The 15,997-nt window shown below is 41.6% G+C and overlaps 1 protein-coding gene across 2 annotated transcripts in view; it reads right to left on the bottom strand.

Moving 5' to 3' along the window:
- The window catches only part of MFSD10 (major facilitator superfamily domain containing 10), a 31,278-nt gene extending 15,707 nt beyond the window's left edge, over positions 1 to 15,571 (bottom strand). Inside the window, exons 1-6 of one of the 2 annotated variants that reach the window (XM_039541705.1) lie at positions 15,373 to 15,571; positions 9,526 to 9,718; positions 7,864 to 7,960; positions 5,628 to 5,731; positions 3,920 to 4,078; positions 2,501 to 2,689 (exon numbers count right to left, since the gene is read on the bottom strand). In XM_039541705.1, the coding sequence (XP_039397639.1) occupies positions 2,501 to 2,689; positions 3,920 to 4,078; positions 5,628 to 5,731; positions 7,864 to 7,960; positions 9,526 to 9,718; positions 15,373 to 15,386 (756 nt within the window). In that variant the 5' untranslated portion in view covers positions 15,387 to 15,571. Of the gene's footprint in view, positions 1 to 2,500; positions 2,690 to 3,919; positions 4,079 to 5,627; positions 5,732 to 7,863; positions 7,961 to 9,525; positions 9,719 to 15,372 lie in introns of those variants that run through there. The other variant, XM_039541706.1, reaches the window with a different exon arrangement.
- Positions 15,572 to 15,997: the final 426 nt, after the last annotated feature.

Here is a 15,997-nt window from a genome sequence, read left to right as displayed (position 1 = left end):
CCTGAAGCCAGGATAAGTGTCAGGGCCCAAAGAAAAATAACCAGCAGATAACAGCATTTCTCCTCTTTTACTTTACCTGTTAGTTTTGTAATTAAGAATGGACAAGTTTGCCTCTGTTCCATTCACCAATCTTCACTTCCCTGTTGTCCAGAGGGGCTCCACTGGCCTTGCATATTTATAAGGCATATATTATTATTTGTTTGCATTACACTAGCACCTAGAAGCCCCAAAGATCAGGTCCCCTAGAGCTATTGAAATACATGCAACATGTGCAATCAGATACATGATCTGTATCACACAAACAACCCAAGGTGTAGCATATAAGTGACTGCTCTATTGTTTGCATTTGCAGCCCTTTTAACCAGCCACTGACACCTACTGGGAAACCATGAGGGAAAAAAAATCCTTTCTAGAAACATTGTGCTAATATGGTCTGTATTTTTTATTGGCTAATTTTTCACTGAGGGGAATCTCTGCTTTTTAAGACTTCATCTATCCTTGCTGCTTATGCCTCACCTTAGCCGCAGCCTTCTGTGATCCCACAATAGATTGTTCTGTGTAGTCAATTACTGTCTCACCATCAAAGGATTTGGATTTAAAAATCAAAGTGGGGAGAATTAGAGAAAACTATTAAATATGCGAAATCACCATTGCTAAATGGAGTGGTTTCTTTAAGACATTAAGGCAGGACTAAATCATAATTTCATGAGGCAGGCATGGGGAGCCACAAGGTGGATTGAAGAGCCCTGCATAATAATACGGATGCACTTTATATCTTCAAAGCCCTGTCCAGACCTGAGCTAATGAACTCTCACATCACCTCTGTCTACAAAGAGCGTCCATAGCCCTAACAGACTGCCATAAACATACAAAAGGAATAGTTTGAATTTTTAAAAGTACGCAGGAAAAAAGCATCAAAGTCCTTAGCTAGGATTTCAGACCACATGATGTATGAAAGAGGCATAAAAAAATCATAGTGGGGGAATAAAGGAACAGCCATTGCACACGACACACCCAGCTGGCATCACTTAGGGAAGGTCTAAAGTTTTTGCCATGTCTGGAATAGCACAGGCAAACTTTCCTGTGCTATTCTAAATGCCCAAATATGGAGACAGAGGGTTCTCCATTCCACAAGTGCCTTGTAAATGGAGGGTATGTTTAAAGGGCTGGGTGCTGCTTAGAAAGGAGGGACAGAGACAATGACACTGATCAAGCCCTGCTGCAATCCCTAAAATCAATGGCGTTTTACCTACTTACACCCAGGGCTGAATTTGGTCCAATGCTACAAGTTTCTGTCTCCAGGGGCTTACAGAGGAACCTGTTTCAGGGCCATCCTCAGGTATACGCGGCTGCTTAGGACACCCAAAAATTTGAGGCACAACTGGGACCATAAGTGCTGACTTCTCATCTTGCCAGTTATAATAATCCTCTTCTGGGCCAAAGAATGAGGCAGGAATTACTAATTACTAAGTCTGGGTAAAATTTTCAAAAGTACTGTACCTATACCACAGAATAAGGTATTGTTTTTTGAAAGCCTAAGACTCATTTTAGAAGTGGTTTAGGCACTTGGGGGGGCAGATTTTCAGAAGGTATTTAGGTGCCTAAAGACACAGATAGACACATAGTGGGATTTTCAGAAACACCTAGATGTCTAACTCCCCTTTAGGCTCCTAATTACCTTTAACCAAAAACTGAGCCCTTAAATTTCTAACTTGCAATAAGACTTTACAGAACTCAGGCTCCTAAATCACTTCTGAAAATGGGATTTAGGTGCTTTTGACAATTTGACCCAGTGTCTATCAGATGTTGGCACAGCAATAATGGAGAATTAATAATGCACTCAAAGCTGGAGTTCTTGTTCATCCGAGTAAGACACAGAAATCTCCATCCTTCCCGCTCCAAGTAGAGCATTCATGGTATTTTTAGTCTCATACAGTGCTTAGGCACTACAATGACGAGCGCATTATAAATATTGACAGACAATTAGAAAAAGATTCCCAGACTGTTACTGACAGCTGTATCCTGATTAGTTTAGGCTAGACAACCAATTTATGGCCTGCTTTGGCTAATGGGAGAAATCATGTTTTAAACAAATTTCACTGTATTTTCATGATTGAGTTAGAATATTGTCTGAAATTCTCAAATTAGATTGGGCCAGCTCAGGGTGACACAGTATTCTTGGGTTTGTCTATTGGCCCTATCAGTTTCTGAAGAATTTGAAGTTTAGCAAACCCAACAGAAATTCAGTGGTAACTATCTAAGCATTTCTGATGCACTGCAGTACCTAGGACATGACTGCTAATCACAATTGCTACTTTCTGTCATCACCAATTTAGGTGGGTTTAACTTCTGGTCTAAGGACTGAACCAAATCCCTGAGCCATCAGGTTCTGGAGAGTTTCTGTCCCTTCCCATACATTTCTACTGTTTCAATCATTTTCAAGTCCTGCCCTTGCCTATATGAAATATGGATTTTCAGAGCCACTCTCAGCATATTTTACCCGTTTTTCTTTGGGGAGTGTCTCCGGAAGCAGGAAGAAGATGAAAATGAAGTCAGCAACAGCAAACATAAGCGCAAGCAAAGCTGACCGAAGATAGAAGACTTCTCCTTTCCCTGTTTCCATGGCAAGGTAAGCTCCAATCATAGGACCCACGGTAAATCCAAGTGAGAAAGCAACACCAATCATTGCCTGTTGAGATATAGTAAACTTGAAGTTAATGATGAAGAAATTTTTTTTTTGGTAAAACTTGATAACTGTTAGGTCTGTCATACTCTGATAGAAGCTAAATTGTTGTGCCAAATGCTAACACAACATCAAGCGTGATCAATTATGCAGGTAATGGAATTAAACACCTTTTGATCCAATTCAGAGAGTCAGTTCTAAAGCTATTCTGTCTCTTGCTAAACATCCATGAAGCAAATGCCAAAAAAAAATCCACATCCACCTCGAGGGAAGGGGCAAGTGTGTGGCAAAACAGCAATGAATGACAAGGCAGAGATAACTGCAACAGAGCTGAAGCTTTCATGACTGGGCAGAAAATAAAATGAGCTACCATTCAATAAATGGCCGTGACACTATTCAGCATGGTAAAGGGGCACCCAGAAATCATTTCCACTACTAAGGCTCCTTTGAAATAAAGAAAGTGGAGAAAAAAAATGGGGGGGGAAAGGTGAAATGTACTCATTCAGTTCAGGATTTTAGACAAAACGTGTCTAAAACCATAAAGCCCTGGGATGTGCTTTTAGATTGTAAAGCTGCTTAGTGTAGGATGGTGTCAGTGCATCATGTGTACCACCTTGGTGGCAATGATGTTGTTTCTCATCCCCCATGGTTCTTTTGCAATTCCTAGCTACTGCCCTATTGATACAAGTTAGATAAAGGTGAGCAGGCTTTGGCCAGGGCAGAATTAGGATTGGTGGAGTCTAAGAAAAACCTATGATGGTGCAGGAAATAGTAAAGGTGCCTCATTAGGTAGCTGTCTTCCCTCCAGTTCAGCATTAAATCAGTGCACCAGAACAGGGCTATAATGCTGGAGAGGAAGGAGGCTAAATACTGTGCCGATTTATACCCTGTGGACACACGCTGGCTTCAATGGAATTTAGCACAGAATTTAGTCCAGTGTCTTTAAGAGGAGACATTAAAAAAAAATCAATCTAGGGCTGACCACTTGCTGTCTGAGTACAGGACTGAAACAGGACACCCAAAGTTCTAACCCTGTTTGCAACTGAATCCCCCTTGGGCCTGAGAACAGCCTCTTACTCTTTCTGCCTCAAATTTGCAATCTGTAAAATAAGAATAGTACTACTGGCTTGCCTACCACACAGGAGTATAGCGAGGATTATTGTGTGGAAAGTGCTTTGAAAATGAAAAGTACTGTATCGGCACTTGATATTATTGTTGCCAGCATTTGTAACTCACCATGCCCTTGCTCCTAGCTTTTGGAGAGTGCAGGTCAGCAATTATAGCAGTAGACAGGCTGACATTCCCTTTACTTATTCCACCTAGGACTCTGGAGAGAAGAAAAATACCAAAACTCCTAGAGATAGCCCAGAGTGCATATGATGCTATCAACCCCACCTGCAGAGAGAAGAGGAAATTTCTCTTACATGATACAGTAAAATCAGCATCATTTTAGGATCGTTTTCTAGCTAGACTAATGTTTGAAAAGCAAAATAAATGTCTGCTCCATTAATCATGAAACAACAAATGCTTTCTTGAATAAACTGGCATTTCACCAGACATATACTACACTGAATGTCAGACAGTAAAAATCCAATAAGGAGAACCCATCTGTAATCATCTCACACAATCCCACTATTGTACGTTCTGTTAGGAGGAAGTTTGTCTGATGCAAAATCTATCCTGTTAATGCACTGAAAGATGTTTAGAACACCTTTGTACAACTTGCTCCATTTTGCTTACAAGACAGCCAGGAAATGGTTTCCAATATAATTAAAATGTTTAAATAAAATCTGCAACCCAGAAAAATTCTAAGACAAAAAAAGAGAAAAAAGCCACTGACCTGAAAGTCAATTTTAGCCTTCAGTTTTGGTGAATAATAATTGAACTCACACATGCTTAATGTATTAATCTGCAAAGACTTTATTGGATGATGGGTTGGGTATGTAATTTGTTGCCAAGATCCCTTATGCATGTTCATACTTGCACTGTATTATACCTATAATCAGAGCCCTAAATTTAAACTCATAACAACTACCAAAGAGAGAAACTGTTTGGTGAATATTCATTAATAAATAAAAGATATGTTGCACTTCTGTCAAGTGCTTTCCAATCAAAGATCCCAAGGTATCATCATCAGAAGAAAAAAAACTTAAAGCTCATGCTGAAATAAATTTGTTAGTCTCTAAGGTGCCACAAATACTCTCATCTTAATTATCACTTCAAAAGTTTTTTTTCTCCTGCTGATGATAGCTCATCTCAATTGATTAGACTCTTCCTGTTGGTATGCATACTTCCACCTTTTCATGTTCTCTGTATGTATAAATATCTCCTGTCTGTGTGTTCCATTCTATGCATCCGAAGAAGTGAGCTGTAGCTCACGAAAGCTCATGCTGAAATAAATTTGTTAGTCTCTAAGGTGCCACAAGTACTCCTGTTCTTTGTACAGGTGGTGTGATCTTACATGTTAGAATGTCAATGGTATTGAAAAAGCAGCAAAGAATCCTGTGGCACCTTATAGACTAACAGACGTTTTGCAGCATGAGCTTTCGTGGGTGAATACCCACTTCTTCGGATGCAAAGTGGGTATTCACCGACGAAAGCTCATGCTGCAAAACGTCTGTTAGTCTATAAGGTGCCACAGGATTCTTTGCTGCTTTTACAGAACCAGACTAACACGGCTACCCCTCTGATCAATGGTATTGAGTTGCCTAAAAGATACAAATAAGCGCTTCTGAAAATCCCACTAGGTGCCTATCTGCACCTTTAGGCACCTAAATACCTTTTAAAATCTGGCCCTAAGTACCTAACATTAGACCCCCATGCTTGATCAAGTGACTTGGCCAGGGGAGGCAGCAAAGGTCAGGACTAGTGCTGTGCCCTAAACACACTGGCCTCCCTCTGTACATTTGATTTATGCTGATTCTAGTCAGGCTGCCAGACATACCACTGTCAACAACATGATCGGCCTTCTCCCCAAGCAGTCAGATGCAGCGCCCGTGAGCGGAGAGGAAAAAAACTGCAGGATGGAAAAGATGGAGCCAATCAGACCTAGAAAAGATTGATCATTAGACTTAATCATTAGACATGCTGCCTTAGTTTTAAACACAAAGGCAGGTGTTTAAAGGTAAGGCCTATCACTTCACTGTGGCCCTTAAAAAAAAAAACAACTCAAACACATATAAAAAGATATACAATTATAATGTCAGACTGTGGCCATGAACAGCACTTATCTCCCTCGAATGCAAAGAGCCCCAAAATATTATGGCTAAGTTGTTATTTAACTGAATTTAACTGGGTTTTCAAGGGAAAGGGAAATGCAGACAAACCAGAACAAGATGGGACTTATGGGGGAAGGATGGGGTGTGTCAGTAAAATGCAAATTCTGTGATATTTGCTAACTCTGACTGCAAACACTTCCTGCTCACGGAGAGAGGATAATGTAGGATTTAACAGCCAGTCAGTGTAACACACAATTCTTTTAAGTAGTTTATTGATTAACTGAACTTGGATCGGTCACATTTAATTAGCTTATATTTTCTCCCCTTGGTATCAAAGGCAGCAGTGAGACACATCGGGGTATGTGACACTCTCGAATAAATGGCAGTGAGTCTACATATCTGAAGAGGTTCCTTGAAACCTACATTCTGTCCCTGTGATCTTTGGTTCCTCTCCTCTCTTGCCATCTCTAACTCAGTGCCCTCATTAATTTGCAATACCTTTGTGACAAACTGCCAAGAAAATGCTTTGTTGCCATAGTTTTTTTTTCTTTAAAGGAGAGAGCTGGCTTATATGTCTTACTTAGACCACCTATCAAGGTTGAAAATACACACAGAGGCCAAGGGTTAAATTTTGCACCACTGAATGGTAAAACGGTAAAACTCTCCTTGACTTTAAAGGAGTCAGGATTTAACCTTAAGTATTTGGGTATCTGTGGGAGAATAATTTCTTTGTGGTTTCTCAACAACAAAAAAGTAAAAAAATTAAACAAAAAACAAAACAAAACAAAAGCCATACACTCACTTACAGCTTTAGCTCACAAGTGAAGGCAGCAAGGTTCTTTCTTATTTGAATGGACATTAATTATTATTATTATTATTATTATTAGCATTAAAGGAGCCACTGAGCTTCAAATCCATTATGCTAAGTGCTGTACAAACATATAACATAAAGTTGGTTTCTATCCTGATGAGATTTACAGTCCAAGTATGACACAAGAGACAACAGGTGGGTACAGGCAGGATGGAAGGATGGAGGTTGGAAGGACGAAGTAACAAAGAGATGATTACATTTGCAATGATAAGCAGCAGTCACCACAGATGGCTGCCAACATCAGGTACTCATTTGCTGTGGTGGCTGGTGCCCAAAATCATTGGTGCGCCTACAAGTATGTATGCCCCTTCCTCACTACCTCTGTCTCATAGAGGGAAAGGAGGAAGAAGGCAGGAGAAAACAGTTACTCCCCATTCTCAGCCAGAATCCTGAAATTTTCACTCATGTCTCTTGGATGTATGAAGTGTGAAGCACCAGTGAAGGGTAGTGTAATGCAGATGGTACAGTTTAAACCACAACCTGTGCCAAGAATGTGAACTTGCTTGTTTACACACCTGGCCCAACACACAGGTCTCTTACCTTCCCTTGCTCACTATTAACAAATCTGAATTAGCCTTTCAGAGGCCTTGATTCACTGCTTTGCTGCCTGCAATGACTCATAGAGGAGCTGGAGAAGACTCAGTCACAACACAAGTGCCCTGGTGGCAACAAATGGTACTGCACACTGCAGAACAGTTGCCACGCCCCTTCCATAGACACCATAGTGTGGCTGCTGGCTGAGGTATAAATGGTGAGCCTCTAGTCACTCGACACCCCCTGGCGATCTGCCTCCATTCCTGAGAAGCTCAGTGCTAAAGTAGTAAAGCACAGCAGGCCTGGCCTAGGAAGCATTACTGAGGAATAGGTTGAACTGCTTGCCTGACTAGTCAGAACTATCAGTTCCATGTAAGCACTACCATTTACCAAATATTTATAATCTGCTTCTCTTGGGTACTTCTAGGGCATCTTTTACTGTGGTACTGAAGCCCCAATTTAATAATGGTGCCAGATGTTTAAAAGTTGTTCATAAATAAAAACATTACCATAGAAGAGAACCTGAAAATGACACTAGATTGCAGGTTCATTCATACCTCCAAACAAGACAGTGTTGTACTTCCTCTCCAGAGGTACCCCAAACACTGCAGCAAACCAGTCCACGCCATGCTGCAGTGATAGATAGAAACCATCCTACAAAGAGAGTCATATGTCATAGTTAATGGCACTTAGGGATAGGCTGACCAGGTAGCAAGTGTCAAAAACTGGGACAGGACGTGGGGGGTAATAGGTGCCTATTGAAAAAAAACTCAAAAATCGGGACTGTCCCTATAAAATTGGGACATCTGGTCACCCTATTTAGGGAACAAATTCTCTCTTGCAGGCTCTGACTTTATTTGCAAAAATGTAGCATTGCTTTGTATCCCAAAGACGCCACTTGAGACAACTTCCTTCCCCAAGTGTATGTATGGGGTATATGCCTGATGGATCAGTGTAGTCCCAGATATATTTACCCTCCCCTTGACCTATCCTCTCTCTCTCAAAATCTCTTCCATAGTGGCACAGACAGACTCGCACAGACTAGTGCTGGGTTCTGAAGCACGAATGGGATGCAAAGCCCATGTGCTGGCTCCTAGCATCTAGCCCCTCCCTACACAGCAGAGCTAGGCTGGTTCCACAGCAGATAGAGTCCTCAGCAACCATACAGCAAGGATAGAAATTTCCCCCATCATGCCCTACAGAAACATATGACCGGAACACAGAGCAGAAGATGGTGAATAAATGCTACAGAGCTAGGCACTAACTCCTACACTTGCTAAGTCTGGATTTTATACATAACAGAGACACAATTTGAGTTACAAACTCATATCATCCTAGCCAGGTCTTCTACATTCCTGTTAGAGTCCTGAGACTCTCCCTGTTTGTCCTCCACGTTGCACACCCACCGTAGAAACCATGTGTTTCCATCAGCAGCCTCCTACCCAAGAGGAAGGGGCTATGAAGAGCTTCACAGCTCCTCATTAAAATTACTCAATTAACCAGGGGGGATGCCGATGAACAACACAAGGCTCTGAGTCTCCTTCCCACCTCCTAGAACTCAGGGAGCAATGGACTGGGACTAGGAAGGAGACCCAAGGTTTACACTTCGCTATTCAAAGCACTAGGCCACCAGCCCAGCCCAAACTCCTCACATTTTACTTGCGTGAGGAACATGTTGGTGACAAAATGGGAACTTTTTGTAATATTTCTATGAGGCTTATGTGTGTCTCAGTTTCTCCCATAATTTGCATTGCTACCCAATAGAGGGAAAAGGGATAAAGTTTGTTCTCAGGGCAGATTAAGAGACATGGGTGTGTGTGCATTAGAGGAAACCTCTCATCTGACTACTCATCACTGGAGACCAGGCAGCCACAGCCATATGTGAGCAAAAGAACAGCAAGGCGGAGGGCAAATTCAGGACAATTACAAGAAGTAGCTACTCAGTAATCTCTGGATTTTCCCAAACATAGACACCTGACCCCGACTCAGTGGCAAAGGTGAGAAAGTCTTACTAGGCGGAGCAAAACAAATCAATCAAATCCATAAGAACAATCTAAATACACTACAGACTTGTGGGTGGGTTTTATTCTGCATGTCACTTTCAGCTGTATCAGGGGAATGGGCGCCCCTCACATCCCCCCTCCCTATGCATCCCATTTGTTCAGATCACCTCATGCCCAGACTGTATTTTCAGCAGGTACAGTTTAGTTCTTACTTACATCATTCTTGCTGTAATACTCAAGGATTGAAGGAAGGAGTGGCAAAATAAGAGTGAATCCCAGCAGGTCTATAAGGAGTGCCAGGAAGACAGTAGTGATCACCTGACCAGAGCCATCTTCGGCCTCTGACTTGCCTTTGGTGGGGCAGCTACTTTCCCCCATTCTCATGGCCATGTTGTCAGGCGTCGCACTTCTGAAACAGCATAACAGCACTCACTCTGAAGCATTTCAGTCATTGAGGTTATTTCACCAAAGGGGAAGAACTTGCTGACTCATTTTTACTCCACTTCCCTCACTGCAACCCTATAGCAATTGCTAGATTAGAATCCTGGTTCACTAGGGAGAGGGCTGTTTTGCAAAACAGAAAAGGCCCCAGGCCTCACAATTCCTGGACCTTAGTCACTCAGCTCATTTGTTCTGGTAAAAGTGGGGCATGATGGCAAGAACCACTGTTCAAAGGAAAACTTCAAGCACTCAGTACAATCAGTCCCAGATAAATGAATCTGTGTCTTAACAGGATATAAGTGATAAGTCATAATATCACTAACTATACCTCTTTCATGTTTAAATACAAACAATTTTTCTGGACTTACTTATTTTGTAAAAATGTTTTCAATCCAGCATTAAAGTATAATCATGGAATGGAACTGTCTCCTCAGGCAGGTATCTAACAATGTTTATGTCTACAGTAGATACTACAGTGATTAGTGCTGTATAAACACCTACTACAGTGTGACTCGCTGACCACTTCAGGGAGGGTGTTTTGCTCAGCAATGGCAACTCAAGAAACACTGTAAAACAAAGCTCAATTTGGAATTACTAATATGTCTTTAAATCTATACAAAACCATAGGAGGGGCATAACTGTAAGGCAGCTGACTCTTTACAAGGATCTTATTTTAATTTCTCGTACTGCTAGCATAACTGTCAGCAAAATATTTTTATTATTTGTATTCTAGGAGCACCTAAAGACCCCAGCCAGGATTGGGGCCCCATTATGCTTGCTACTATACAAACACAGAAGACTGTCCATGTCCTAATGAGTTTACAATCTGTCTATATGTCTGGCTGTGATATATTACAAAAAGTTAGCAGTTTGTCAAACAAGATGGCATGATTTAAATTAAAGTGTTTTAAATCAGCAAGCATGAAACATTAATTTAAATAACTGTTTTTAAACTTGTTTTGTATTTGTACTTTAGTTATTTCCCTAAAGAAAGTTTCATTCTCATTGGCTGGTATAACTATTTAAATATGTTAATTTGCAAACAAATATAGTCTTTACACTAAATTTGGCACTTCTTTTTGGTAACCAGGAAGATATCATGCATCTATATACATTAATTTAAGCAATTATATAGTTTCTCTTACATTTATTCCTAGTCTTAATATTGACATTTATTCAGAGTTTTAATTTTTACTTTTTTAATATTCAGAAATGGTGACTAATGCATTTCTTATTTACTAGATGATAATTTTTTATTTGTGATTTGTGTCAAGCCGCATTTGGATGAAAATTGGGATTCAATAAAAATGTACAACAGCATTTCAAAATGGTTTTTATTAGTTAAAGGTAATAATTGGAGATATACCAATCTCCTAGAACTGGAAGGGACCTTGAAAGGTCAAACTCACAACCCTGGGTTTAGCAGGCCAATGCTCAAACCACTGAGCTATCCCTCCCTCTAACGTGTAGTTAAATTACACGTGCTTAAATGTGCTGAATACATACAAAATTAAAATGTATCATAACATGTTTTGCATTTTAAATTATTTATTAAATAAAGATAGTATTAATTGAAGTTAGTGAATTAACAGATTGTTTCTGGTAACTATGGACAAATTTAAAAAGGGTATTTAGATGCATAAAGATGCAGACAGGTCCCAACTAGGATTTTCAAGAGTACCAAAGCACTAGATACCTATTGGCATCTTTAGACACCTAGATACCTTTGAATATCCGACTGCATGTCCTTCAAGATATTAGAATTAATAGATCTCATCCTCTCCCACCTGGTTTTCTTCATAGGTTAGAAGAGGAAAACAAGCTTTCCAGCTTTTTCAACTCCGAAACAGGTTTTCAACTTTCACTAAATTGATCCAAATTAAGAAAATATTCTCTCTGCACCTGCTAGCTAAATTGAAATCAAAGACAATTAAGGCAGAAGCTTTTCTGCACAACAAAAATTGAAAGTACTCACATTTGTGAAAATGCAAATACCATCATTCATTCAATTGTAAAGGCTGAAAATAACATAGACATTTAATACAGTTCATGACATTGTGACACATTTATAAAGCCTGAGTTGACCTGAAAAATTAAATATGCTTCCTCTGATTCTGTAAAGTTAAAGATATTCCTCTTAATTCTGTACATAGGTAAAAATGCAGCCCCTTTTAACATCTAAAATTTTAAAGGAGGCCTCATTGATGCAGCATTTTATTATTTTTATTTTAGTGAGTTTAATAGATTATGTTTATGCCTTACCATAGGCTGTCACAATTTAAAATTTAATTTTAAAACAGGTTAATTTTTTAAACAAAACATGTATTTACTTTAAATAAGAAAAATGTTAAATTAATATATACTTTTAAAAATATATATTTTAATCCATGATGTTGTCAAAACACTGCAGCACAATTTATCTACACTCACATAACAATCTTCCCTCCCAAGGTCCCGACAACCCCCCCAAAAAAACAAAACAAATTTAAATTCTGATTCTGCGTTTACTGGATCAAGCAGTAAAAACGGGAAAAACTACCTCTTTATCCTCCTTCAATTAATAGCTAAACTACTATTGATTTCCATTGCTCAGGATCAGGCCCACCGAATAATTTCTGGCATAAGTTCTATATTAAAGAGATACTCTGTATTCCAGGTACAGACCACTGGGGATATAAAATTGTGCTAAACCAAGTAACACTCACTGGAGATCTTAAAACTATTTGTGTTCACAGATAGATATTTTCACTACAATTCTTTAGTATTGTGTTATTGATTATTGCAGCTAAACTATTAAAGAACTAACATTTTCCAGTAAACAAAAGAGGAGGACATTTACAATCCATTTATTAACAACAATTGTTGCCATAATGCAGCCGAACCTACTACTGCATGTAACAGTTTATTTCTTTTTGTATAAGAGTATGACACTTTTTTTTAAATTGCAAGTCACTCTAATTATAAATATTTAGCATTAGTTGTAGGGCATCTGTTTTTCCCATTTTTTTATTAGCAACTTTTGAGTTTTGTGTAGAGGTTCAAAAAATCATAGGATTTATGGCTCTTTGAATATATTGTAACAAATAAAGTAGATACTGTAATGAGTAACCTCTTTGTAATGTTCTTTAGTGCACTTTAATGTAGCATTGTTTCAAATACTACTACACTTTAGGGAACACCAGCAGTGTTTACATGGACCAATTAATGTGCCTCATTAGCGTACTTTAGAAATCATACCCTTGCAGTCCACATACTACTCTGCGAAGATAAGCCCTTATATACAAGTAACCATTTCTCATGTTTACTGGATAAATGCCAGATTCAATTTTTTTTATAAATCAGGGATGTTTATCACATAAAACCAAAAATCAGGAGCCCTGATTATTTATTTATCTAAAAGATATCTAGGTAGCTGAAGTCAACTGTGAGCTTAGTTTTGGCCTTGACACTTGGGCCAGGAATTTTTTGTTCTCATTCTTCTCTGGTTAGTGGTCAGGAGAGGTTGTTGTGCAGGCCTTTGCCTTCTTCTTCAGCAAGCAAGCCAAACTGCACTTCATAATACATAACCACCCTTCTTCATTCAATACAAGCAACACCACGTCAGCCCACCCTGCTTCCTGCAATGGCCATTCTATAGTAGGGAATATTTTAGTTCAAGGAAATAGTGACGGATGCAATGCTCTGGAAGCATGGAACATTTAAAGACTATTATGCTGAGATATGACAGACACTATGAACACATGGAATAGTCAAAGACAATTGTATCAGCTTTATAAATGTTATATGTATCTTTATGGGCTAGCTAGTGATTGCATTTCTGGCTCAATGCAGGAACTCAAATCACTGAGGGATAATCAGAGCCATAACCTGGGTGAAGCAACCAGGGCAGCTTCCCAAGGTGCAAATAAAGGCGTGGCGAGGGCTTGGTCGTGGGGGAGAGCGGGGGGAAAGAGAGAGAGACACCACCTCCACCCTCTGACTCACCTCAGCAGACCACCCAGCCTGTCTGGGTGTGGGGGGGGCGCAACCAAAAAATCTTGGGGGGGAGGGGCATGTGACCTTGCATTTCCCTTTCTCTCCTCCCCCCACGTGTCACCTCTGGGTGGAAAAATGAAAAAAATGGTAGAGGACGCAAATATACTTGCTCACCCTGGGCGCCTCTATGCTTAGTTACAGCTCTGGGGGTAATTAATGCAAATCTCTTATGCAGGTAAGAAGTCTGTGGAAGTTTTCACCCCCTGGGGAAAGTGCATATAGTGGTTTGACCTGGTTCAAGAGGCCTGCCAAACAACACACTGAAAACTGTATAAAGAAACAACTCCCACCCGGGAGAGAGTCAGTCACCCTTGATCCACAAATGGACATGAGATTGTGACCAAGAGGCATAGATCCTGTACAGGACCTGAAGTACTTTGGAACCTGCCAGGGTCTCCATGGGGAAGATGGGTGACACCTGATGAGCTAGGCATGCCTATAAACTTTTTCTTTTCTTTAAGATATGCTTCCTCTATAATGCCATTGTTCTAAATAAACAATACTTTGCTTTATGAGAGTAGGCTGGTCACTGGTTAACTCTGTTATCGTCCCCTGAGAGAACAGAAGTGTGGGTGCTGAACTGAAGTCAGACCTGCTGAGACTCACAGTGAAGCAGGAGGGACTGCAGCTTGAGTCCCCTGTCTGGAGAGAACAGATTTCAGGATGCTGCCCAAAGAAAGGTGATGGCTAGAGGTCTGAGAGTTCAGAGGGCAGCCCCCATGAAGGGATCAGAGGTGCAATTCCCTCAAGAACTGTGACAGAAATCTCTTCACTTACTGGAACCAGTTCGTGTCCAGACACTATAACCTCTCCCTCTTTGAGTTTCCTTCACAAATCCCCTCTTTGTTGCTTGCTTCCACCTTCCCTTTCCAGACCTCATTACACCTATTCAGTCCCTGGCCAGGGACGCCAGCCTCCAGGTTCCAATAAAAAAACTGACTTGGAAGCTGACCCAGTCCATAACTCACACCTAGGGCCTTAGTCATTTGTCAGCGGCAGCCAGCCTCAACCTCACAGCTCCTTGCCTTTCTGGGCTTCTGCTGGAGGAGGAAACCCGTATTTCCCACCTTGGGATTTTTCTGCCAGTCTGCAGAAGGCTTTTGTGACTCATTAAGAGACTGGGTTTGATTCTGGAAAGAGAAAGAGCAGCAGGGCCAGTTTCACAAACTACTTAACCTCCTCTGAGCCCCAGAGCGAATAGAAAAAAAGGCATCTGACGAAGTGGGCATTCACCCAGGAAAGCTTATGCTCCAATACATCTGTTAGTCTTTAAGGTGCCACGGGCCTCTTTTGTTGCTTTTTACAGAGTGAATAGAGACACACGATCGAAGTGGGGGGGGGAGAGTTTGAATGAGACGCAGAGACCAAAGCATCACTTAGGGGGACATTATTCTGGCTTGGGGTGCTGGAGACCGACCCCTATCCCCAGGTGTGAGCTGTAGCCACCCCCACGTCCGGGACACACCCCCACCCATATCCCCTGCAAACTGCCCCCCGCCCCATCGGAGACAGCCCCGCATCCTGCTCACTGTGCCCAGCACAGATCCTGCCCCCGCCCCGGTCACCCACCCGGCACAAAGCCCTCACCTGTCCGCGTCCATCTGCACCCTGAGCTCACCCCGCCCCGGCGCGCTCCTCCCCCTCGCCGGGCCGGCCCCGCGCGATGCTGCCCAGTGCACAGGGACCGGCTCCCCCTCTGCTCCCCAGCAGCTGCTCCACACGGCCGCGGCGCTTCCTCTTCCGGGCTGCTGCTGCTGGGCTGAGCCCTGCTAAGGGGGAAGAGAACATCTTGTGTGGGAGCCACTGTGCCCCCAGCCTCACTCCCCGGCAGGGAAACGCCCTCAGAGCAGAATTCATTTCCAGGGAGAGCTGCCCGCTCTGCTGAGGAACGAGTTGGCAGTGTGTAAAGTCCCCCTCAGCAGCTCTTTTTAGAGCCCCCGCCTCATTCAGATAATCCCTCCCCCAACAAAAAAATCTGAGACGCCCCACAAACTGCCCCAGCCTGTTAACTGACCAGCCAAACTCAACACATCCCCCAAACTGGCCCCCGAACTCAAGACAGTCCCACAAACTGCTTCAGCCTGTTAACTGCTCCTCCCCTGAGACAGCCAGGTAAACTGCCCTACCTTAAGCGTGACACTTTAGCTCCAATCTAAGGTTAATGTTGGCCAAACATTTCAACATCCAGCAAAGAACATATAAAGGTCTTGGT

The sequence above is a fragment of the Mauremys reevesii genome, linkage group 5 (genome assembly GCF_016161935.1).
Source record: "Mauremys reevesii isolate NIE-2019 linkage group 5, ASM1616193v1, whole genome shotgun sequence".
NCBI lineage: Eukaryota > Metazoa > Chordata > Testudines > Geoemydidae > Mauremys > Mauremys reevesii.
The sequence above is the reverse complement of the archived record's forward strand: the minus strand, read 5'-3'. Positions and strand labels throughout refer to the sequence as shown.